The sequence below is a fragment of the Phyllobates terribilis genome, unplaced genomic scaffold, assembly GCF_046119375.1.
Source record: "Phyllobates terribilis strain yellow unplaced genomic scaffold, ASM4611937v1 Scaffold_9__5_contigs__length_417890890, whole genome shotgun sequence".
Classification (NCBI taxonomy): domain Eukaryota; kingdom Metazoa; phylum Chordata; class Amphibia; order Anura; family Dendrobatidae; genus Phyllobates; species Phyllobates terribilis.
Genome location: NW_027362769.1, coordinates 370,473,756 through 370,499,583, shown reverse-complemented (window position 1 = coordinate 370,499,583; position 25,828 = coordinate 370,473,756). Strand labels below are relative to the sequence as shown.

At 42.9% G+C, this 25,828-nt stretch overlaps 1 protein-coding gene across 5 annotated transcripts in view; it reads right to left on the bottom strand.

Annotated features, from left to right (window-relative positions):
• Positions 1–20,178: 20,178 nt before the first annotated feature.
• Positions 20,179–25,828, bottom strand: part of LOC141162302 (dynein axonemal assembly factor 8-like) — a 71,494-nt gene continuing 65,844 nt past the window's right edge. For all 5 annotated transcript variants that reach the window (XM_073648269.1, XM_073648268.1, XM_073648270.1 and 2 more), the window contains 2 exons: positions 23,531–23,594; positions 20,179–23,271 (listed from right to left, as the gene is read on the bottom strand). In XM_073648269.1, coding sequence (XP_073504370.1) covers positions 23,194–23,271; positions 23,531–23,594 — 142 coding nt within the window. In that variant the 3' untranslated portion in view covers positions 20,179–23,193. The remainder of the gene's footprint in view (positions 23,272–23,530; positions 23,595–25,828) is intronic.

Here is a 25,828-nt window from a genome sequence, read left to right as displayed (position 1 = left end):
CTCCATACAGTATAATGGGCCTCACATAGTCCTCCATACAGTATAATGACCTCACATAGGGGTGGTGGTTCTGGTGTCAGGGGCCAAATATAACCACCATGAGGGCCAGATTTGGCCCACGGGCCAGAGTTTGACATGTATGTTCTAAGCCTAAGGTCCGGGGTGGGCACACGGGCCACGAGCGTTGGTGCAGCAGGCAGGTGTTGCATGCGGGAAACAGCAGAGTTATTAGAGGCAAACTGAAAGTCTCAAAGGGGTCCTGGAAGCCGCATGTGGACAGGTTACATCATGAAAATCACAGGCGGAGATATAGAGGCAAACTGAAAGTCACAAAGGGGTCCTGGAAGCCGCAAGCGGATAGGAGACGTCCTGGAAGCCGCAAGCAGATAGGTGACGTCCTGGAAGCCGCAGATCGACACGCAAAGGCATACTGAAAGTCTTAAAAGCGTCCTGGAAGCTGTAGGCGGACACATAAAGGCAAACTGAAAGTCTTAAAGGGTCCTGGAAGCCCCAAACGGAGAGAAGATATCCCGGAAACCACAGGCGGACACATATAGGCAAATGGAAAGTCTTAAAACAATACCAAGACACAGTTGTGTGTCTTGGGAGGCCTTATATAGGCCTAGAAAATACAACACATGGGAGCAGGCCGGGCTACTTGCAAAGCCTAACGTGGAGCACAAGAAAGTCTAGTGTACCGGGGTAACAATCTGAGAGACTCACGGTAAAGGCAAGGACACACTGCAATATTTCTCCAGCGAGTATCGCATGGTAAACCTCGTACTGGCTGGCACCTCTCCTGACATGAGCTTGACAGCTGCATACGAATCCATCATGCTGTCATGCTCAGGTCAGGAGAGGTGACGGCCAGTCCGTTCAGTGCGATGCAATCATTGCACGAGTTATACGCCAGTGTGTCCCTGCCCTAATAGTGAAGATCAACTTGACTTCTAGATGAATTGGTCAGTTTTCCATGAGCTACACAAGTTTCAGGGTGGCAGTTCTTCACCTTGACATTGAGCCCTGGTATCCAGGTGCACATTCAAGGGGCAGGAATGGGTCATGGATGGGGTGTGGCCATAGGAGCAGGTATAATCAGTGGAGAAACAGTGTGCCTACGCCCAATCATGTCATTCGGTAATTTGGGAAATTTGGCAAGCATGATATAAACCTCACCTTACCTCCTTTATTGGGGTGGTCACAGAGCATCCTCTCTGCTTTATAACAGACTGCCTCTTAATTTCACAGGCTTGTTTTAGACCAGGGATGTCAAACTCAAACACACAGAGGGTCAAAATGAAAAACTTGGACAGAGTCGCGGGCCAACCAGTATACAGTAATATGGGTCTCACATAGTCCTCCATACAGAATAATGGGCCCCACATAATCCTCCATATAGTATAATGGGCCCCACATAATCCTCCATACAGTATAATGAGCCCCACATAGTCCTCCATACAGAATAATGGGCCCCACATAGTCCTCCATACAGAATAATGGGCCCCACATAGTCCTCCATACAGAATAATGGGCCCCACATAGTCCTCCATACAGAATAATGGGCCCCACATAGTCCTCCATACAGAATAATGGGCCCCACATAGTCCTCCATACAGTATAATGGGCCCCACATAGTCCTCCATACAGTATAATGGGCCCCACATAGTCCTCCATACAGTATAATGGGCCCCACATAGTCCTCCATACAGTATAATGGGCCCCACATAGTCCTCCATACAGAATAATGGGCCCCACATAGTCCTCCATACAGAATAATGGGCCCCACATAGTCCTCCATACAGAATAATGGGCCCCACATAGTCCTCCATACAGAATAATGGGCCCCACATAGTCCTCCATACAGAATAATGGGCCCCACATAGTCCTCCATACAGAATAATGGGCCCCACATAGTCCTCCATACAGTATAATGGGCCCCACATAGTCCTCCATACAGTATAATGGGCCCCACATAGTCCTCCATACAGTATAATGGACCCCACATAGTCCTCCATACAGTATAATGGGCCCCACATAGTCCTCCATACAGAATAATGGGCCCCACATAGTCCTCCATACAGAATAATGGGCCCCACATAGTCCTCCATACAGAATAATGGGCCCCACATAGTCCTCCATACAGAATAATGGGCCCCACATAGTCCTCCATACAGAATAATGGGCCCCACATAGTCCTCCATACAGAATAATGGGCCCCACATAGTCCTCCATACAGTATAATGGGCCGCACATAGTCCTCCATACAGTATAATGGGCCCCACATAGTCCTCCATACAGAATAATGGGCCCCACATAGTCCTCCATACAGTATAATGGGCCCCACATAGTCCTCCATACAGTATAATGGGCCCCACATAGTCCTCCATACAGTATAATGGGCCCCACATAGTCCTCCATACAGAATAATGGGCCCCACATAGTCCTCCATACAGTATAACGGGCCCAACACAGTCCTCCATACAGAATGGGCCCCACATAGCCCTCCATACAGAATAATGGGCGCCACATAGCCCTCCATACAGAATAATGCGCCCCACATAGTCCTCCATACAGAATAATGGGCCCCACATAGTCCTCCATACAGAATAATGGGCCCCACATAGTCCTCCATACAGAATAATGGGCCCCACATAGTCCTCCATACAGCATAATGGCCCCCACATAGTCCTCCATACAGTATAATGGGCCCCACATAGTCCTCCATACAGAATAATGGGCCCCACATAGTCCTCCATACAGAATAATGGGCCCCACATAGTCCTCCATACAGAATAATGGGCCCCACATAGTCCTCCATACAGAATAATGGGCCCCACATAGTCCTCCATACAGAATAATGGGCCCCACATAGTCCTCCATACAGTATAATGGGCCCCACATAGTCCTCCATACAGTATAATGGGCCCCACATAGTCCTCCATACAGTATAATGGGCCCCACATAGTCCTCCATACAGAATAATGGGCCCCACATAGTCCTCCATACAGTATAACGGGCCCAACACTGTCCTCCATACAGAATGGGCCCCACATAGCCCTCCATACAGAATAATGGGCGCCACATAGCCCTCCATACAGAATAATGCGCCCCACATAGTCCTCCATACAGAATAATGGGCCCCACATAGTCCTCCATACAGAATAATGGGCCCCACATAGTCCTCCATACAGCATAATGGCCCCCACATAGTCCTCCATACAGTATAATGGGCCCCACATAGTCCTCCATACAGAATAATGGGCTCCACATAGTCCTCCACACAGTATATTGGGCCCTACATAGTCCTCCATGCAGTATAATGGCCCCACATAGTCCTCCATACAGAATAATGGGCCCCACATAGTCCTCCATACATTATAATGGCCCCACATAGGAGTGGCGGTGCTGGTGTCGCGGGCCAATTAAAATCACCCTGCAGACCACATTTGGCCCAAAGGCCATAGTTTGACATGTATGCTATAGACTCTTTGCAGAGCAATTGAAAAAACTGTCCGCCATTACAGTTGCCGCCGCTTTCTAGAAGCAAAAGAGTTAATTAATGAACCCAACGCTGAATAAGAAGGTCGCATGGCTGTATCCTCCAGTCTGTTGCCAGCCATATGAATAACACATTTTCTATATTCGCTCAGCTTATAGTCTTTCTTACACAGTGAAATGTCCTATATTTAACAACCGGATTAACACATGAAGATCTCTGCAAAATAAAGCTGGAGAAAAAAACGTGGGTGACAATGACAGAACGGAGATGTCTATTTTTACGCCAAATAAGACATTTATAGATTCCAGAATTTTTCAGACAAAAAAAAAGAAAGAAGGTATTGTTTAATATATAATAATAACTATAACACTATATAGACTAACCATACATGCGGATCGGCGGAGTTTGTCTGTGTGGAAGTTAGACGCGTGACCCCGGATCTCAGCACAAAATTAAGAGATTCATTTTAATTTCTACCCATATTTGAATGATTAAATTGAGCGATCTGAGTGACTTCCATCTCGGTGTAAGAGGGTTGGAAAAGTGTTGGTTTTCTCTCTTACCAGTTACAGTGCCAAGCTCTTGTGCCAGGCCGACCCCACTAATATTGTGCCTTGTATTCCTGTAATGCCATGTTGGCTTTGTCCCATGTTGGGTAAATTGCCTGTTTTTCAGCTATAATACATATACTGTATATACATAAGCACTTCAATGTTATACTCCCGCAATATGTGTGTGTTTTTGGGAGTACATACAGGTGCATCTCACTAAATTAGAATATCATCAAAAAGTTAATTTATTTCAGTTCTTCAATACAAAAAGTGAAACTCATATATTATATAGAGTCATTACAGAGTGATCTATTTCAAGTGTTTATTTCTGTTGATGATTATGGCTTACAGCCAATAAAAACATAAGTCATTATCTCAGTAAATTACAATAATTAACAAAAAACACTTGCAAAGGCTTCCTAAGCATTTAAAAAGGTCCCACAGTCTGTTTCAGTAGGCTCCACAATCACGGGGAAGACTGCTGACTTGACAGATGTCCAGAAGGCAGTCATTGACACACTCCACAAGTGCCAGAGTCTGGAGGAAGAGTGGAGAGGCCACAATCCAAGGTGCTTGAGGTCTAGTGTGAAGTCTCCACAATCAGTGATGGTTTGGGGCACCATGTCATCTGCTGGTGTAGGTCCACTGTGTTTAATCAAGACCAAAGTCAGCGCAGCCATCTACCAGGACATTGTAGAGCACTTCATGCTTCCCTCTGCCGACAAGCTTTTTGGAGATGGAAATGTCATTCTCCAGCAGGACTTGGCCCCTGTCCACACTGCCAAAAGTACCAATACCTGGTTTACACACAACAGTATCACTGTGCTTGATTGGCAGCAAACTCACCTGACCGTAACCCCATAGAGAATCTATTATAGAGAATCTATGGGGTATTGTCAAGAGGAAGATGAGACCCCAGACCCAACAATGCAGACGAGCTGAAGGCTGCTATCAAAGCCACCTGGGCTTCCATAACACCTCAGCAGTGCCACAGGCTGATCGCCTCCATGCCACATTGATGCAGCAATTGATAACATAATAATACTGTCTTATATACCCCATGTAATACCACAATAAAGTATCCAAATATTACACACCACAAGAGCCAACATAACCCTGCCATAGAGTGAGATAAAAATACTGCCTCATAAAGCCCACTTAATACCATCCTATAGTATCCAAATAGGAGCCAACATAATACTGTAATTTCTCAATAATATCACCATATAGTATCCAATTACTATATAATGCTGCTATATAGTGCCATAATACTGCTTCATATTGCCCACATAATACCATTATATAGTATCCAAATAGGAGTTCATATAATACTCTAACTCCTCAATAATACTACCATACATAAGTAAATAATACCACCATATGGTGTCCAACTACTTCATATTACTGCCATATAGTGCCATAATATTGCCTCATAAAGCCCATATAATGCCACCATATAGTATCCAAATAGAAGCCCACATAATACCGTAACTCCTGAAAAATACTGCCATATACCACTAAATAATACTTCCATATAGTATCCAATTACTACATAATACTCCTATATAGTACCACAATACTGCCTCACATAGCCCAGAAAATACCACCATATAGTATCCAAATAGGAACTCATGCAATACTGCAATTACTCAATACTACTAACATACGCTATTAAATAATACTATCATATAGTATCCAAATGCTACATAATACTGCAATATGGTGACATAATGCTGCCTCAAAGAGTCATCAAAATATCACTATATAGTATCCAAATAGAAGCCCACATAATACTGTAATTCCTCAATAATTCTATCATTTACTACTAAATAATACCACCATATAGTATCCAATTGCTACATAATACTGCCATATGGTGCTACAGTGGTGGCCAAAAGTATTGGCACCCCTGCAATTCTGTCAGATAATACTCAGTTTCTTCCTGAAAATGATTGCAATCACAAATTCTTTGGTATTATTATCTTCATTTAATTTGTCTTCAATGAAAAAACACAAAAAGAATTGTCCTAAAGCCAAATTGGATACAATTCCACACCAAACCTAAAAAAGGGGGTGGACAAAAGTATTGGCACTGTTTGAAAAATCATGTGATGCTTCTCTAATTCGTGTAATTAACAGCACCTGTAACTTACCTGTGGCACCTAACAGGTGTTGGCAATAACTAAATCACACTTGCAGCCAGTTAACATGGATTAAAGTTGACTCAACCTCTGTCCTGTGTCCTTGTGTGTATCACATTGAGCATGGAGAAAAGAAAGAAGACCAAAGAACTGTCTGAGGACTTGAGAAACCAAATTGTGAGGAAGCATGAGCAATCTCAAGGTTACAAGTCCATCTCCAAAGACCTGAATGTTCCTGTGTCTTCCGTGCGCAGTGTCATCAAGAAGTTTAAAGCCCATGGCACTGTGGCTAACCTCCCTAGATGTGGACGGAAAAGAAAAATTGACGAGAGATTTCAACGCAAGATTGTGCGGATGGTGGATAAAGAACCTCGACTAACATCCAAACAAGTTCAAGCTGCCCTGCAGTCCGAGGGTGCAACAGTGTCAACCCGTACTATCCGTCGGTGTCTGAATGAAAAGGGACTGTATGGTAGGATACCCAGGAAGACCCCACTTCTTACCCCAAGACATAAAAAGCCAGGCTGGAGTTTGCCAAAACTTACCTGAGAAAGCCTAAAATGTTTTGGAAGAATGTTCTCTGGTCTGATGAGACAAAAGTAGAGCTTTTTGGGAAAAAGCATCAACATAGAGTGTACAGGAAAAAAAAAGAGGCATTCAAAGAAAAGAACACGGTCCCTACAGTCAAACATGGCGGAGGTTCCCTGATGTTTTGGGGTTGCTTTGCTGCCTCTGGCACTGGACTGCTTGACCGTGTGCATGGCATTATGAAGTCTGAAGACTACCAACAAATTTTGCAGCATAATGTAGGGCCCAGTGTGAGAAAGCTGGGTCTCCCTCAGAGGTCATGGGTCTTCCAGCAGGACAATGACCCAAAACACACTTCCAAAAGCACTATAAAATGGTTTGAGAGAAAGCACTGGAGACTTCTAAGGTGGCCAGCAATGAGTCCAGACCTGAATCCCATAGAACACCTGTGGAGAGATCTCAAAATGGCAGTTTGGAGAAGGCACCCTTCAAATATCAGGGACCTGGAGCAGTTTGCCAAAGAAGAATGGTCTACAATTCCAGCAGAACATTGTAAGAAACTCATTGATCTTTATCAATCTGGCTCCAACTTTCTCTGATTGCTGTTGCCAGATCAGCTTTGCAGGTTGGAGCCTTGTCATGGACCATTTTCTTCAACTTTCACCAAAGATTTTCAATTGGATTGAGATCCGGACTTTGCAGGCCATGACATTGACCTTATGTGTCTTCTTTCAAGGAATGTTTTCACAGTTTTTGCTCTATTGCAGGCTGCATTATCATCTTGAAAAATGATGTCATCATCCGCAAACATCCTTTCAATGGATAGGATAAGAAAACTGTCCAAAATATCAATGTAAACTTGGGCATTTATTGAAGATGTAATGACAGCCATCTCCCCAGTGCCTTTACCTGACATGCAGCCCCATATCATCAGTGACTGTGGAAATTTGCATGTTCTCTTCATGCAGTCATCTTTATAAATCTCATTGGAACGGCACCAAACAAAAGTTCCAGCATCATCACCTTGCCCAATGCAGATTCGCGATTCATCACTGAATATGACTTTCATCCAGTCATCCACAGTCCACAATTGCTTTTCCTTAGCCCATTGTAACCTGTTTTTTTCTGTTTAAGTGTTAATGATGGCTTATGTTTAGCTTTTCTGTATGTAAATCCCATTTCCTTTAGCCGGTTTCTCACAGTTCGGTCACAGACATTGACTCCAGTTTCCTCCCATTCGTTCCTCATTTGTTTTGTTGTGCATTTCCTGTTTTGGAGACATATTGCATTAAGTTTCCGGTCTTGACGCTTTGATGTCTTCCTTGGTCTACCAGTATGTTTGACTTTAACAACCTTCCCATGTTGTTTGTATTTGGTCCAGATTTTAGACACAGCTGACTGTGAACAACCAACATCTTTTGCAACATTGCGTGATGATTTACCTTCTTTTAAGAGTTTGATAATCCTCTCCTTTGTTTCAATTGACATCTCTCGTGTTGAAGCCATGATTCATGTCAGTCCACTTGGTGCAACAGCTCTCCAAGGTGTGATCACTCCTTTTTAGATGCAGACTAATGAGCAGATCTAATTTGATGCAGGTGTTAGTTTTGGAAATGAAAATTTACAGGGTGATTCCATAATTTTTTCCTCAGAATTGAGTGATTCCATAATCGTCTGAAAAAAATTACCGTTACTGAGTACCACATTTTTAATCTTGATTTCTTTTAGTGTTTCTTTAAGCCCTAAAGTTGCCATTTGAAATGACTTTAGTTTTGTGCCATGTCTGTGAGCTGATTTTTTTCAACAACATTAAACAACTGAATGAACATCCTCCGAGCCCGGTGATTCCATAATTTTTGCCAGGGGTTGTACTAACATACATCATTAAATAATACTACTATATAGTATCCAAATGCTACATAATACTGCTAGGAATGTTTTTCATCTCCTCCACTGTTTTGTTTCCTTAGGGTCCAGCTCTGGAGGCTTGGGCAATTGCTCCCCCCCAAAAAAAAAAACAGACCATTTTAGTGATATCATTTGGATTGTGGCTCGTTCCAGTTAATCCAGCCAAACTAATGGGAACTATGGGACTGATAAGCGGCACTATCAGAATTACACGCCTATCATGTCTGTGGCTGGTATGTGCCAGCTTGTATTTATCCCCGTGAGTCGGTGCCCGTTGCCACCTTTATCTCCATGTGTCATTTACGCTGCGCTGGTGACAAGAAGCATCAGGTCCACTATATGGGTGAGCGAGATATGACAGATGTTCCGTTACTGTATATACGGTGTGCTGCTCCGCCGATCTACAGCATGGTATAGGATGAGGAATACAGCTCCGAATCGAAAAATAGCTTGCGCACCAGGTTATTATTACAGAATGGGCACAAGACGCGAGATTTCACCATCTCGAGGCCACTATAACCAGCAGCACAGATAAAGACCCCATAACATGACAGCCCTATCCCCACGGTTATATGGACTTGTATATGGTTTTCCCCAGCAGCCATGTTTCCTGAGAACGACACTTCATACGGCCCACCCTTCAGCTGTAAAAGTCTCAAATTAAAGGGGTTTTCCAAATTCAGAAAACCCCTGTCTTATGGCTGTTTTTAAAAAATAAACCCTGCCTTACTCACCCTCCCTGGGTCCAGCACTGAGCCTCCATTGCTGCTGCTGCCAGAGTTTGTTATTGTCGGCAGTGCTGACATGTCGATGGCTCTGCAGCCAATCAGTGAGCTCAGAGACTGGTGCCGTCAACTTGGGCAGAGATGCTGAGTTCACTGATCGGTTGCAGCGCTGTTGATTTGAGACAGTTTACAGACACTGGGAGCAGCGATAGAGACTCAGCACTGGACCAGGGGAGGGTGACTGAAGCCATTTTTTTTTTTGTTTAAAGCAAACTGCAGCTGAAGGCACAGGGGTTTTCCAAAACAGGAATATCCCTTTAATCTGACGGATGGCAGCTGTTTTACGCAGCAGACGGCCACCAATCTAATTACAGCAGTTAAAACCCCTTAGATGCCGCGGTGAATAACGATCGAGGCATCTAAGCAGTTAGACAAGGGGGAAACTATCACCTTTATTCCGCAATGCAATGGCGGAAGCCCGCTGGGTTTCAGGAAGAGAGCAGCCATGCTTTTTTTTTCTAATCCTGGACAACCCCTTTAATTTTTCTCCGTAATATTTAACGTTAATAATTCCACTATAATTAGATTCCGTATATATATTTATCATGGCCTCGTTTTTCTCCCATGATTGCACGCTTGGTACATCGCTCGCTCGCTCCCCGCTGCTCGCCTATATGGTGCTGCGAGATTGGTGATAATGACTCTATATATACATGTTACCCCCGTATGTGCGGTCGTGTTTCTCGGCTTGTCAGGGATGGCCCTTAGTGTTATACCTTAGCTATATCTAGACCGTACAGCGCGGGCTCTCATGGTTACCACGGCAACCGCATCAGATAACCATCCACATGAAAGGAGCTCGCGGAGCATGTCCCTTGTTATAGCTACACAGGGAGCCCAGGATACAGTACCGAGCCCCCCCTACACGCCACTCGGCTTTGTTACCTAGAATACCAGGAAATAAAGAAGTAGCAGTCGCGGCAGCCATAGCCCCGAGAATCCCCAGTCTGTACAAGGTTCACTTATTTTTAAAGGGACTTTCTACATTCAGAGACTGCAACAATTCTCGAGGAAACCTCTTGTTTCACCCCCCAAGGATGTGTCTTCAGGGTCAACCTGAGGGGAGAGCATGTAAGCCTTCACTGTCCTGTCCCACCAGGGGCTTAAAGGAGTATTCCCATCTTCAAGATCCTATCCCAATATGGAATAGGTGTAATAATAATAATATTAGCAAAAACCTCCAACTAGAAATGTAGTACAGTTCTTCTGATTCGCTGTGTCTCCTTCCTCACGGCCAGGCTTTGCAGTAGCTTAGGTATCCATGTTTACCATTACTAGGAACTAGCTAACTGTCATTATATTGCGGTCTACCAAAAAATCCTGAAGGAGAATGTCCGGCCATCTGTTTGTGACCTCAAGATGAAGCGCACTTGGGTTATACAGCAGGATGATGATCAAAAACACAGCAGCAAGTCCACCTCTGAATGGCTGAAGAAAACAAAATTAAGACTTTGGAGTGGCCTAGTCAAAGTCCTGACCTTAATCCGATTGCGATGCTGTGGAATGGCATTAAAAAGGCAGTTCATGCTCAGAAATCCTCCAATGTGGCTGAATTACAATTACTGTATAGTGGCCGCGACCGGGTACTGAACATCTGCCACCTATTCAAATCAATAGCGGGTGGATGTGCAGGAACCACATGCGTCCACTATTCCATCAACAGAGCTGTGCAGCTCCGCAACTCAGCAGTTCCGGCCACCGGTAACACCGGGAGCAGCTGATTGGCGGGGGTGCTATGTGGCACACCCCCACCGATCAGACATTGATGACCTATCCTAAGCATAGGCCATAGGCCATCAATGTTAAAGTCCCGGACAACCCCTTTAAACTTGGGTGGTTTACCGCAGCTAATACGTGGAAGAGGTTAGATCCCACCCTTATGTCAAAATAATTCCGCCATATAGTTTGTATGCAATATCATCATGCAAAGTGCAAAATATAAAGGTGGCATCTAGAACTGTCGTACATCCTGCTCCTCTGTAGTCTATTAGGTCCCTTTGTGGACTGTCGCTTGTGCAGCACCTGGTGCAGATAGGGGAAGGAGACGGCAGCAGTAAACGAGAAGGTCATGTTTTCCTGATGTGTTTTTTTTTTCTTTTTTTGGGGTGGGGTGGGGGGGTTGGTCAAGATTAGAAAAACACATCTTTCTTCCAAAAACAGCGCCGCACCTGTCTACAGCTTGTATGTGGTATTGCAGCTCAGTCGCATTCACTTTAATTAAGCTGCAATACCTAACACAACCTATGAGACAGATGTGGCACTGTTTTATGAAAAAAAAATATTTGTTTTTAAAATTGTAGAAAACCCCTTTAAGAATAAAATACCTATCTGGGGTCAAAATATCCTGATTAACTTAGCTTAGAATTCATATGGCGGCATTTTAGTAGATGGAGCTTTCAGCACTTCGCTTAATGCATCATGAATATGGATTTTATTACAGACTCATCCTCCGCAGCCTGGATACATCAGACTATAATAAGGTCTGGTCTTCTAGGGCCTAAATATACCACGTGGTCACACAGATCCAGTTTATGGAGGCAGAGAGGAAATCTCCCCACCGACTCAGTAAGGGGGTCCTACGGAGTAATGCAGGATTTGGAACAGTTTGGTCCTAGCATGAGAGAATCAGCTCCATCTGTTGCTGCGTTTCTTCATCTGGGATTATGTAACAAGGATGGTTTCTGAGATTATCAGGCTGAGATTTAGCAGATGAAATGTTCTCTTCAGCAGATTATCAGTCAATGCAAAAACTTTTTAGAATTGGGGGGACTATTTCAGAAGCCCCCAGATTGCAGTTACTCGGGGACTCCATTTCCTGAGCAAACCAAAACCAGCTAATATTACTTAGTAATGTATTAAAGTATTATGTGGTCTCATTAAGGGAATATAATTTGGACACTATACAGCGGTATTACATGAGCTGTATATGGCAGTATTATTTTGGACATATTTGCATACTTTTCTAGGACAATGTTACACAAAACATGTCACCATTTTGTTTTTAAACATGTCACCATTTTGTTTTTATAAACACATCCCCTTTTTCACAGATCACATCCCTATCTCAAGTTACACCCCATTTTTGGCAGCTCGTTCCTGCACCCCTGTGCGTCTACATTCTGGTGTTCAGCTTGTTGGGAGAGCGCTCCCTTGAGGGATGCATTTGCTGCGCAACTTTTCCAGGAGTCCGATAGGTCTCCCATTTTTCCGTGAGATTCCTGGATCCTCTGGTAGTTGACCAGTATAATCTTGGCACAGTATGGCGGTAGTATGTGTACTGAAATTATGGGAAAAACAGTGAAAAATGGGAAGTGGGTGTCCTTTATGTGTTGGAGATGGGGGGGGGGGAATCCAATAGGGCAGAGCATAGTATCTAATAGAGGATGGCATAGGATCCAATAGGGGAGGGAATAGGATCCAAAAGGGCAGAGCATAGTATCTAATAGGGGAGGGCATAGGATCCAATAGGGGGGGGGGGCATAGGATCCAATAGGGGGGAGGACATAGGATCCAATAGGGGAGGGCATAGGATCCATTAGGGGAGGACACAAGATCCATTAGGGGAGGACACACGATACAATAAGTGAGGGCCTAGAATCCAATAAGGGAGGGCATATGATCCAATAGGGGGGCATTGGATCCAATAGGGGAGGGCATAGGGTCCAATAGGGGAAGGCATAGAATCTAACAGGAGAGGGCATAGGATCCAATAGGGGAGGACATAGGATACAATAGGGGAGGACACAAGATCCAATAGGGGAGGACACAAGATCCAATAGGAGAGGGCCTAGAATCCAATAGGGGAGGGCATAGGATCCAATAAGGGATGGCATAAGGTCCAATAGGGGTAGGCATAGGATCGAATAATGGAGGGCATAGGATCCAATAGGGGAGGACATAAGATTCAATAGGTAAGGGAATAGGATCCAATAGGGGGGCATAGAATCCAGTAGAGGGTATAGGATCCAATAGGGGAGGGCATAGAATTCAATAGGGGAGGGCATAGAATCCAATAAGGGAGGGCTCAGGATCCAATTTATAGGATCCAATAAGGGAGGGCAGAGGATACTATAGGGGAGTACATAAGATTCAATAGGGGATGGCATAGAATCCAATAGGGGGGGGCATAGAATCCAATAAGGGAGTGCATAGGATCCAATAAGGGAGGGCATAGGATACTATAGGGGAGTACATGAGATTCAATAGGGGAGGGCATAGAATCCAATAGGGGAGTGCATAGGATACAATAGGGGAGGACACAAGATAAAATAAGGGAGGGCATAGGAGCACCATGACATATCATGTTATTTTCACAAGTAGACAGCTATGTTTCAGTGTGTATCTAGGTATTATACAGTGCGGTGTCATATATGGCAGCATATGGCGGTATTGGCTGGTAGGTAACTGCACAAATAAGGACCATCGATCTCGACTGATTAGGATGTCATACATTATCTCTACTCAAATGGAAAAGACAGGCACTGATATAAAGAGGGGGCGCACTGAGGGCATGGATGTGGCACAGGGAGGGGTGGGCTGGCACGGTCTTCTCCTTCAAGTGCAAACAGAGCAGTTGGCAGGACGATGCCTGTGTGGGAGAGGACAGCACTGCTGCCGCCCCTTCTGTACCTGTTCTATACACAAGAGGAGAATCTGGCAGGGCAGTACGCGTGGGAGCTTGGCACTGCGGCTGCCCGCGCCATACCTGCTATGTGATCAGAAGGTTCTGTTCATTCTGGGGAAATTATTCAATTATGTCTGATAATCTGGATGCCGCAGTTTCCATCATCAGTCTGAGGCAGGGCAGTTTTTAGAATATAATCGGATACCCCCAACTTTATGAGCTGAGGAGCAACATGACCCAGATTTTAGGGGTCATTAGGGTGAAGTGTGGCACAGTAGCCATCTTTATCTGCTGGATCAGATGTGGTTCACATCTCTATGACCGGGCTTTAGTGTCTCCTAACTGTAATGTCTGTATTCCCCATGAAACAACAATTCTGGAGCATCTTTAATATGTCCCTCTGTTATTCCTCCTGGAAATGTACTGTGTAAATAAACTGATGACTAGATGATAAGGCCCCCCATATGCTTTAGATGAAAATGGGCGGACAAATGATCATTTATCACTAGCCCAAAACACACATCACAGATCACTTCTGTCAAGCACAGTGTAAGTAAGACAAAGTGCAACACGAAGGGATGAGGGGAAGGGAGCCCAGACACTAGGGAAAGGGGGAGTGGAGACCCTCTAGGCAGATCTAATATCGCCCTGTCGCCCCTACCGTCCCTATATTGGTTCCTCACCAATCGCCGAACAGGAAACCTAAGCCCTGTATATCCCTAGAGCTAGGCCCTGGATAGATAAGGGGGGGGGGATGAGCACTGGTCAGTCCCCACTATAAATTAAAGACAACATGGGAGACAAACACAGGGGGAGAAACTTAGCTTGAGCAGACTTCAGAGAGATTACACCAAACGTCCTCCAAAGCACCAGAGAGGAAGTAAGCCGATTGCTATAGCTCCAAGCCTTCACAAGGGAACATGTGAATATCACCGGCGCCTCCCTGCAGCAAACTGAAAGTATTTAAACACCCAGGCCTGGGTGTCAATCAGAGCAGGAGGGAGGTAGCCACTGGGTCCTAAAGTAAGACAGATTTAACAAGACGTCTGCAATGTCAAAAGAAGTGATCTTCTGCAACCAGCTGCACAGCGACTGTCTGTTACATCTGACACACCCGTGACAACTTGACATGATTCCAAACATTGGCTGGTTGAAACAATCAAGTGGCAATCGTTTGTTATGGTGGAGGTCGACCATTTCATTTGAGAGTTTGGACTCCCTCGGTAACACTTTCATTGCCAAATTAAAATCATAGAATCACAGACTAATAGTCTAATGTAAGGAAGGACACGTCCTGCTGTCCAGGGTAACTGCCTTGTCAAATTATTATACATTTCCAGGAAGAATAACAGAGGGATGGAATTTTTTAATCCCACAGATCTAACATTTAGGAGGAGTCTAAAACCGACACGCTGGTTTATGCCTCATATAGGGTCTTAAGGGGTGACATGACGCATGACATAGGGATTATATCGTTTTAGGTGCCAGTATCACTTTTATGACTAAAACTTTAAAAATAAAATAAATATTAATAAAAAAAATCATATTATTTATTCCATATGGTGAAAGCCTTAAAAAATAGTTGCTTATCCCAAATCCCCCATAGACAAAGTGCAGGTCTCCTATGGGTTAAACGGAGAATGGCAGATTTACCAATCTCATACACAGAGGTATCGATACACAGGGTCCCCTGTGGGGACATGGAGACACAGCTGGAAGGCTCAGCACAGAGACCCGGAGGACGTGTAACCATGACGACACGTATGTCCCTACGTAACAGCAGAACTGTTTGCCCGCACCAGCCCCTTGATGAGAGAGCTGACAGTCTTTTATTCAGTTTTCTGCCTTTTATGACGGGTCCCTTCCATTTTTTTTATTTTTAACATTCAAGGCAATAGATGGAACATAAAATACCCTTGTTGCCCATAGTGACCAATCAGAGCTCAGCTTTCATTATTTAAACTGCTCTGGTAAGATGAAAGATGCACAGTGATTGGTTGCTACAGGCAACAAGGATTTTTTTTTAAATATGGTTTGGAAAATATTTCCTAAATGACTCAGTCTGTCAGATCTGTTAAAGGGGTGGTCCAGGACTTTAATATTGATGTCCTATCCTTAAGATAGGTTATCTATGTATGATCGGTGGAGGGGTGACAGCTGTTCTCACTGTATAGTGGCCCCGGGTACAATATATCCACCCCCTATTAGAATCATTAGGGGCGTGCAGTACCTGGCATGGCCACTATTCCCTCAGGTCCGGCCATGGCCGGCACCAGAAACAGCTGATTGGCGGGCGTGCCAGGTGTCACACACACACCAATCAGACATTGATGACCTATCCTAACGACAGGCCATCAATATTAAAGTCCTGGACAACCCCTTTAAGTTAAACTGCACAAGCTCAGAAAGAAACTACAGCTCTAAAAAAAAAAAAAAAAAAAAAAAAAAAAAAAAAAAAAAAAAAAGAGTAAAAATTATTTAAGAGGAATCTGTCAGCAGTTTTCGCTATGTATTCTGAGAGCAGCATAATGTAGGGACAGAGACCCGGATTCCAGTGATGTGTCATTTACTAGGCTGTACCAATAAAATCAGTGTTTTATCAGCAGGAGATTATCAATGCAAGACTAGATGTCTTGTGCCTCCTGTTTCAACCACGCCCCCACCACAGTGCACACAGAAAGTAGCCAATCAGTGGTGTGGGCGGGGTTATACACAGCTTAGCATTCAGAGCTCTGCGGCAGAGAAAACAGGAATTATATCACAACTGCTGCACGCAGTAAACTAAGTGATACATTGCTGGAATCAGGGTCTCTGACCCTATAATATGCTGCTGTCAGATTACATAGCAAAAATCTACTGACAGATTCCCTTTAAGAATGATCCTTAAATAAAAACAAATATAACTTATGCTAAAAGTTTGTTTCCACTTATGCCTGTTTTCAGTGACTTTCGTTGATGTTAATGTGAGATCTTTTTGTAAACTGGTCACCTTTTTTGCTTAAAGGGCATCTCCTTCCACAATATATACAGTACAGACCAAAAGTTTGGACACACCTTCTCATTTAAAGATTTTTCTTTTTTTTCATGACTATGAAAATTGTACATTCACACTGAAGGCATCAAAACTATGAATTAACACATGTGGAATTATATACTTAACAAAAAAGTGTGAAACAACTGAAAATATGTCTTATATTCTAGGTTCTTCAAAGTAGCCACCTTTTGCTTTGATGACTGCTTTGCACACTCTTGGCATTCTCTTGATGAGCTTCAAGAGGTAGTCACCGGAAATGGTCTTCCAACAATCTGGAAGGAGTTCCCAGAGATGCTTAGCACTTGTTGGCCCTTTTGCCTTCACTCTGCGGTCCAGCTCACCCCAAACCATCTCGATTGGGTTCAGGTCTGGTGACTGTGGAGGCCAGGTCATCTGGCGTAGCCCCCCATCACTCTCCCTCTTGGTCAAATAGCCCTTACACAGCCTGGAGGTGTGTTTGGGGTCATTGTCCTGTTGAAAAATAAATGATGGTCCAACTAAACGCAAACCGGATGGAATAGCATGCCGCTGCAAGATGCTGTGGTAGCCATGCTGGTTCAGTATGCCTTCAATTTTGAATAAATCCCCAACAGTGTCACCAGCAAAGCACCATCACACCTCCTCCTCCATGCTTCACGGTGGGAACCAGGCATGTAGAGTCCATCCGTTCACCTTTTCTGCGTCGCACAAAGACACGGTGGTTGGAACCAAAGATCTCAAATTTGGACTCATCAGACCAAAGCACAGATTTCCACTGCTCTAATGTCCATTCCTTGTGTTCTTTACCCAAACAAGTCTCTTCTGCTTGTTGCCTGTCCTTAGCAGTGGTTTCCTAGCAGCTATTTTACCATGAAGGCCTGCTGCACAAAGTCTCCTCTTAACAGTTGTTGTAGAGATGTGTCTGCTGCTAGAACTCTGTGTGGCATTGACCTGGTCTCTAATCTGAGCTGCTGTTAACCTGCGATTTCTGAGGCTGGTGACTCGGATAAACTTGTCCTCAGAAGCAGAGGTGACTCTTGGTCTTCCTTTCCTGGGGTGGTCCTCATGTGAGCCAGTTTCTTTGTAGCGCTTGATGGTTTTTGCAACTGCACTTGGGGACACTTTCAAAGTTGGCCCAATTTTTCGGTCTGACTGACCTTCATTTCTTAATGATGGCCACTCGTTTTTCTTTACTTAGCTGCTTTTTTCTTGCCATAATACAAATTCTATCAGTCTATTCAGTAGGACTATCAGCTATGTATCCACCAGACTTCTGCACAACACAACTGATGGTCCCAACCCCATTTATAAGGCAAGAAATCCCACTTATTACACCTGACAGGCCACACCTGTGAAGTGAAAACCATTTCCGGTGACTACCTCTTGAAGCTCATCAAGAGAATGCCAAGAGTGTGCAAAGCAGTCATCAAAGCAAAAGGTGGCTACTTTGAAGAACCTAGAATATAACACATATTTTGAGTTGTTTCACACTTTTTTGTTAAGTATATAATTCCACATGTGTTAATTCATAGTTTTGATGCCTTCAGTGTGAATGTACAATTTTCATAGTCATGAAAATACAGAAAAATCTTTAAATGAGAAGGTGTGTCCAAACTTTTGGTCTGTACTGTATTTCCAAAATCAGCTCTGATGAAAAATGCTCCCATATTAGGGAATTTTGGGTAAATTGAAGGGGGTTCTCTAATCAGAATATTAATGTCTCGGCGAGAGTGCCAAGTTATTACAAAGAGCGTCTCTCACTGTGGACGACCTGTCCTGTCCTGCTTTACACAGATAACTCATTGGTTTTAATGGACAAAATGTAATGCTTCATTTCTCCTGTGGGGGAACTACAGAGAAATTGAACACAATGTAAGGTTCTAACACATGACAGCTGATCCCTGAGGATTACAGTGTAGAAACAATTTGGGATCTGCTCACTGTCAAGTAAGGAATGTAAAATAACCATACATTTAATTTTTTTATTTTTTTTAAATGGTGCTGCTAGCCCTTTAAATGAGACTACATATTAGTAATTCTAAGTATATTTGCCCATTTTTGGCACAGGCTAGAGAAGCTTTACTCCGTATAGCATTTTTACTCCCACAGATGCCCACTTGGATGGAGAACGTGTATATTATGTGAAGATGGAGGAGACATTTTTAGCCTTGTGTCATAAAAGCTTCATCCAAAACTAATGACAGATGGTAAGATGCTGACATGAAGGGATGCTGCAGATCACAATGCTCTCACGCATTAAAACCCTGCACTTCTCATATCTGGTGGCTTAAAGGGGTATTCCCATCTCCAAGATCCTATCCCAATATGTAGTAAGTGTAATGATAATAACATTAGAAAATACCTCCAATTAGAAATTTAGTAAAGTTCTTCTGATTCGCCATGTTGGTTACCCCATGTGCAGGGCATTTCAGTAGCTTAGGTTTCCATGGTTACGACCACAAAGAGCTAACTAACTGTCACTATGTGAGTGGTCATAACTATGGATACCGAAGCTACTGCAATGCCCTGAACATGAGGTAAGCGACATAGCGAATCAGAAGAACTATACTAAATTTCTAATTGGAGGTATTGGCTAATACTATCATTATTACACCTACTACATATTGGGATAGGATCTTGGAGATGGGAATACCCCTTTAAAGAGAAACTCCACCTAATATCTGTACCACAGGCACTTTCCGTCTGAAAATTCCTACTAACAGTATTAGAATGGATCCCATAACTTTGTTTAGGTCGTTTTGATACATATGTACGGTTTCACCTGAAAGGTGCGACTATGGTGACAAATTGGTTTGGCATACTTGGCGGGTTTTTATTTTACATTTTCAGGCGCCCCGACTGTGGGGCACCCAACCTGCCACCTGCTAAATCAAAGGCGCTTTAAACTTGAACCACACATGTACCGTATATAATAGCACAGACTGATGACATCACAAGTACGAGTTTATTAAATAGAATAAACATAAATACAACCTTCCATACTAAACATTAATAAATAGGAACAGGAGTCCTTCTTGCTGGCCACAGATGATTTGTTACAGTGTGTCGGTGTAGATGATCTTTTCTCAGCTAAACTCAGCAACTCAAATCTCTTTCTTCCTCCTAACCTTCCTTTCTCTCTTACCTCTCCTCATTCCTTTCTTTCCTCCTTCCCTCCTCCTTTGCTTTCTCCTTCCCTTTCTTAAGGGGAATCTGTAGGATCAATCTTCCTGAGCCATCTATATGGACATGTAGGTCATAGAAAGTTGAATAAAATTATATCTTGATATCTGATCTGCCATCTGATGTCTTATTGCAGAGAAATCCACATTTTTCTCATATGCAGATTAGCTGTTAAGATCTATGGGCGGGGCATAGATCTTCCCGATTGCATTTCTTTATGCAGAATAGTTGGTTCACTTATTTTAACGACTTCACGTCTTTGGAAAATCTGAAGCTATTAAAAAGAAGTTGATTAAACCTATTCGAGCACATTGCAATGCATAAGTTCATTCTTTTTTCCTTGTTTCGAGAGCTTTTTCAGGAGCCGACCCACCTGATAGAGACGTCGGGTGCACATACCCTAAGATTGCTTCCATTCACTGGTAACAAGCAGAGAACTAAAGTAAAATAGAACTTTTCAAAACTTTAAAAATACGGAATCACCATTGTGTATCTAAACCCCTGATCTGTGAGGGAACACTTAAAAAACTAAAAGTACATGGCTTATCTTATCTCATCCGGAAGGGTCATAGAAAAATCACGGATTAATAGAAGACACCTTAATAGGGTCCTCTATGGCTTTTTTTTGTAAACCCTCAAAAATGGAAAACCCTGAGTAGCTGCATGGTACTACATACACATATATATGTAATATATATATATATATATATATACACACACACACACACACACACATATGTTTACATAGTGTTCTTTGGTTGTAGCCCACAGGGCATTAATGGAAGCTCGTTCATATATCCTCTAATCTGTGGATCTCCAGTTGTGGCAACTCCAATTTTGTGTAGGTTTGAGACCATTGTTTTGCAATATACAAATTCTATACATAACACTTCTGGAAGTATAAGATATCTCGTCGTGTCGTCCATTCCATGCATACTGACTTAAAGGAATTGTCCATAAAAAGAAGAAAGTCTGTTTTTTTTTCTATAAATAGTGCCACTCCTGTCCACAGACTGTGTCTGGTATTGCAGTTTCCACTTGAATGGCACTAAGCTGCAATGTCAGACATAGCCTGTAGGTAAGAGTGGCGCTGTTTGTGTAAGCAGTAAACCTCTTTTCTTCTAATATTGGACAATCCCTTTAGCTTTAGGATGAACAGGTAGCAAAGATATGGAGATATTCATTCCAATTGGTGGTCCTCTCCCCTGACTGATACGAAGGTCTCCCGGTCTCCTTCCAGACCTCCGCTAAAGCAATCAAGTCCTGAAGGGGTCACCGAGGGTCTCCAGGATAGATTGCCGGGTGACCTCTTCTCAGCATGGCCGCTCATAGCACACTTTTGACTTTGTGAATCAGCTTTTCTCGCCTGTCTGCTTATGGTCTTAGTGACGTCTCCTACAGAACCTTCATTAAATCGCTGCCCTGGATTAGATTTAATTAAAGGTACAGCTCCCTTTTAGATAAAGGATATGTATAATTTTGCTAACAATTTTTTTTTATTTCTCCAATTCATCTAAAAAAAAAAAAAAAAAAAAAAAAAAAAAAAAAAGAAGCAACTCTTCATTTAGACTCTCTTTAAATTCTCCTACCGTTTTGCATCTACAGCTCCTATGCAGAACTATGTGTCTCTATGATTACAGACATAGTTCAGTAGAGTAGTAAGAGTCAGATGGAAGGGAGTATCATTGAATGAATTGGAGAACCGGTGGAAAGTGAATATGTCTGCAGTTTCAGACTACACAGAGTGTGTTTGTAGTCTGTCACCATGGAGACACATAGCTCTGCATAGGAGCAGTAAACACAAAACGACAGGAGATTTTTAATGAGAGATATTGGCCCCTTTCTAGTGGAATTTCTAACATGCGATAACCTGTGGTCTTCGGGCACAGAAAATTCTACGTCAGCTCATCCCTTCCGTTTATGCCCCCCTGCTGCCCATGGAAACATTGGACGTGCGCCGATACAGGAGGCAGAATTGTGGAAGCGGATCCAGAGATCACGGTGTCCAATGTTTTTTACGCCACATCCATTGCCATCAAGGATCAAGGTCAGGTAGAATCTTCTAGTCCAGAGCACCACCATCACAATAAAAGGGGTCATCCCCTGTAATCTCCTACTACTTTGTTTCTATGTGTCTCCATGGTTACAGACTACAAACAAACCCTGTGTAGTCTGATTCTGCCACTTCTCTCTTAATCCTTCGTCCATTTAGAAGGGTAGCAAGAATTAGGGCACTGATGGGAGATTACAGGACCAGACTACATAGGGTTTGTTTGTAGTCTGTAACCATGGAGACACATCAGTCTGAATAGGAACTGTAGGCACAAAAAAGTAAGAGATTTTAAATAAAGACTGATTCCAAATTTGCATTTTTTTTTAAATTTTAGGTACACTGGAGTAATAAAAAAAAACATATGGGGGATATACGTTAAAATCAAGGAAAACTTACCCTACTAATTTTATCATTTTTTTCCTATGGCGTATGAATGTTCTGCTCTTTGGTTCAAGCGAATCCTAAAATTCTCCACTAGGTGGCGCTTTCTTTATTCAGTCAATTTTTGACCTCATGTGGTAGAAATACTGATTAGCGCCACCTAAAGGAGGAAGTGGCAATTGTCAGAATGCAAAAGGACCAGACGATGAGAGTTGTGTGGAGCAGAACAGAATGTTAGTGCCTAAAGAAGGAGTTGCAGCCTTCATCAGGATTTTAGGTCTCCTTGATACTTAGAGGCCAAACTAAAAGGGTCAGTAAATAATTAAGGATGGGTCGATGACTTGTCTTCCTACGATGCTGGCAGTGGAAACTACAACTCCCAGCATGTCAGACTGTGAGACTTTCAGATCTTGACAGTTTTATGGGTTATGTTTTATCAGATGACCACCCCACAAGGCTCTCAGGGTGACATTGAGTCTTGTCATTGAGGCTTGATGAAGGAAATCGGGAAATTGCACCTCTTCTTCTCAGGAGGCTTGAGGCACAACTCGGTGAATGCTGTCAGGGGTCAGTGAATCAAAAAAGCAGTTGATCATCGCGACGGCCTACAGGGAAGAAAATGCGAGAATGCAAGGCGTGAGGATGGGACGGGGGGAATAATGGAGAACACAATCCGGCGTCAGCACAACCTCCGCTTATCTCACAAGTCCCAAAGGCCCAAGGAAGAATGTAATTCACTTCTGCTAAATGAAATCAACGATATAAACGCAATTCTCCACCACCTCCCCGGCATCTGGTATATGTACGTCGTGCATGTGTCATCATATAATGAGACAACGCTGGAGAAGCGGACGTAGGACCTACCTGCCGCTGGCTCTGAGGGCTCAAGATGAAGGCCGTACTCATCTCGTCTTTCTGCAAATTGTGGCTGCGAGAATGAAGATATAAAAGTAGAAATACTAACTATAAAAAAGCTTCAACGTTCCAAAGCAAAATGGTACTAACCTATGTCACATATAAGGCTAGGTCCTAAGGAGTAGGAGTCCATTTCTAAGGGTGTCCTAGAACAGGTCCAAGTACCCACTAACTAAATAAACGACATCAAGGTAACCCAAGTCTAATCATACATGGTGCTGCACATGAACATTAACTAATGTGAAGAAGGCCTTTAATTGCTTAGAAGTTATCTTGGGTTCCTTTATGATCTTGCAGGCTATAAATACGCCTTGCTCTTGGAGTGATCTTTGTTGGTCGACCACTCCTGGGGAGAGTAATAATGGTCTTGAATTTCCTCCATTTGTACACAATCTGTCTGACTGTGGAGTGATGGAGTCCAAACTATATAGAGATTTTTTTAACCTTTTCCAGCCTGATGAACCTTAACAACTCCCCTTCTGAAGAGGTCCTCAGAAATCTCCACACAAATGTGTTGGACTTGATAGATTCCTGTTCTTTAAATGAAACAGGTGATTTAATTTTCATCACATTGATTGAAACACAAGACTCTAATTTCACCCTCAAATTATCTAGTAATCCTAAAGGTTCACATATTTTTGCCACTCACAGACATGTGATATCATTTTCCACAATAAAAAAATGACAGGGTCTAAAATTTTGGACTCATTTGTTTGATTTGGTTCTCTTTATCTAATTTTAGAATGTGTGTGAAAATCGGATATAGTTTTAGGTCAAATCTATGCAGGATTTTGAAAAATGTTGAGTTCACACATTTTCAAGCACCATTGTAAGGATCTATTCTAATGGGTGTCACTATTCTAAAAATGTTTTTAGAAGGTAGGTGTCTATTCTAAAGGATGTCCTAGAAGGTAGGTGTCTATTCTAAAGGATGTCCTAGAAGGTAGGTGTCTATTCTAAAGGATGCCCTAGAAGGTAGGTGTCTATTCTAAAGGATGCCCTAGAAGGTAGGTGTCTATTCTAAAGGATGTCCTAGAAGGTAGGTGTCTATTCTAAAGGATGTCCTAGAAGGTAGGTGTCTATTCTAAAGGATGTCCTAGAAGGTAGGTGTCTATTCTAAAGGATGTCCTAGAAGGTAGGTGTCTATTCTAAAGGATGTCCTAGAAGGTAGGTGTCTATTCTAAAGGATGTCCTAGAAGGTAGGTGTCTATTCTAAAGGAGGTCCTAGAAGGTAGGGGTCTATTCTAAAGGATGTCCTAGAAGGTAGGTGTCTATTCTAAAGGATGTCCTAGAAGGTAGGTGTCTATTCTAAAGGATGCCCTAGAAGGTAGGTGTCTATTCTAAAGGATGTCCTAGAAGGTAGGTGTCTATTCTAAAGGATGTCCTAGAAGGTAGGTGTCTATTCTAAAGGATGTCCTAGAAGGTAGGTGTCTATTCTAAAGGATGCCATAGAAGGTAGGTGTCTATTCTAAAGGATGTCCTAGAAGGTAATAATAATCTTTATTTTTATATAGCGCCAACATATTCCGCAGCGCTTTACATACATTATCGGTAGGTGTCTACTCTAAAGGATGTCCTAGAAGGTAGGTGTCTATTCTAAAGGATGTCCTAGAAGGTAGGTGTCTATTCTAAAGGATGTCCTAGAAGACAGGTGTATATTCTAAAGGATGTCCTAGAAGACAGGTCTCTATTCTAAAGGATGTCCTAGAAGACAGGTCTCTATTCTAAAGGATGTCCTAGAAGACAGGTCTCTATTCTAAAGGATGTCCTAGAAGACAGGTGTCTATTCTAAAGGATGTCCTAGAAGACAGGTGTCTATTCTAAAGGATGTCCTAGAAGACAGGTGTCTATTCTAAAGGATGTCCTAGAAGACAGGTCTCTATTCTAAAGGATGTCCTAGAAGACAGGTGTCTATTCTAAAGGGTGTCCTACATGATGGGAGTATATTCTAAACGGTATCATAGAAGGTAGGTGTCTATTCTAAAGGGTTTCCTAGAAAGTAGGTGTCTATTCGAAAGGATGTCCTAGAAGGTAGGTGTCTATTATAAAAGGTGTCCAAGAAGAAAAACATCTTCTCTAATGGATATCCTATAAGTCTCCATTCTAAAGGCCGCCCTAGGAGGTAAAAAGTGTCCTAAAACTGGTGTTCTAAAAGGTGGCCTAAAATTGGTGTCCTTTCTAATGAGTGTCCCACCAGGCAGGTGTCATATAAGGCTGGTGTATTTTCATAAAGGGTATCCTTGAAGA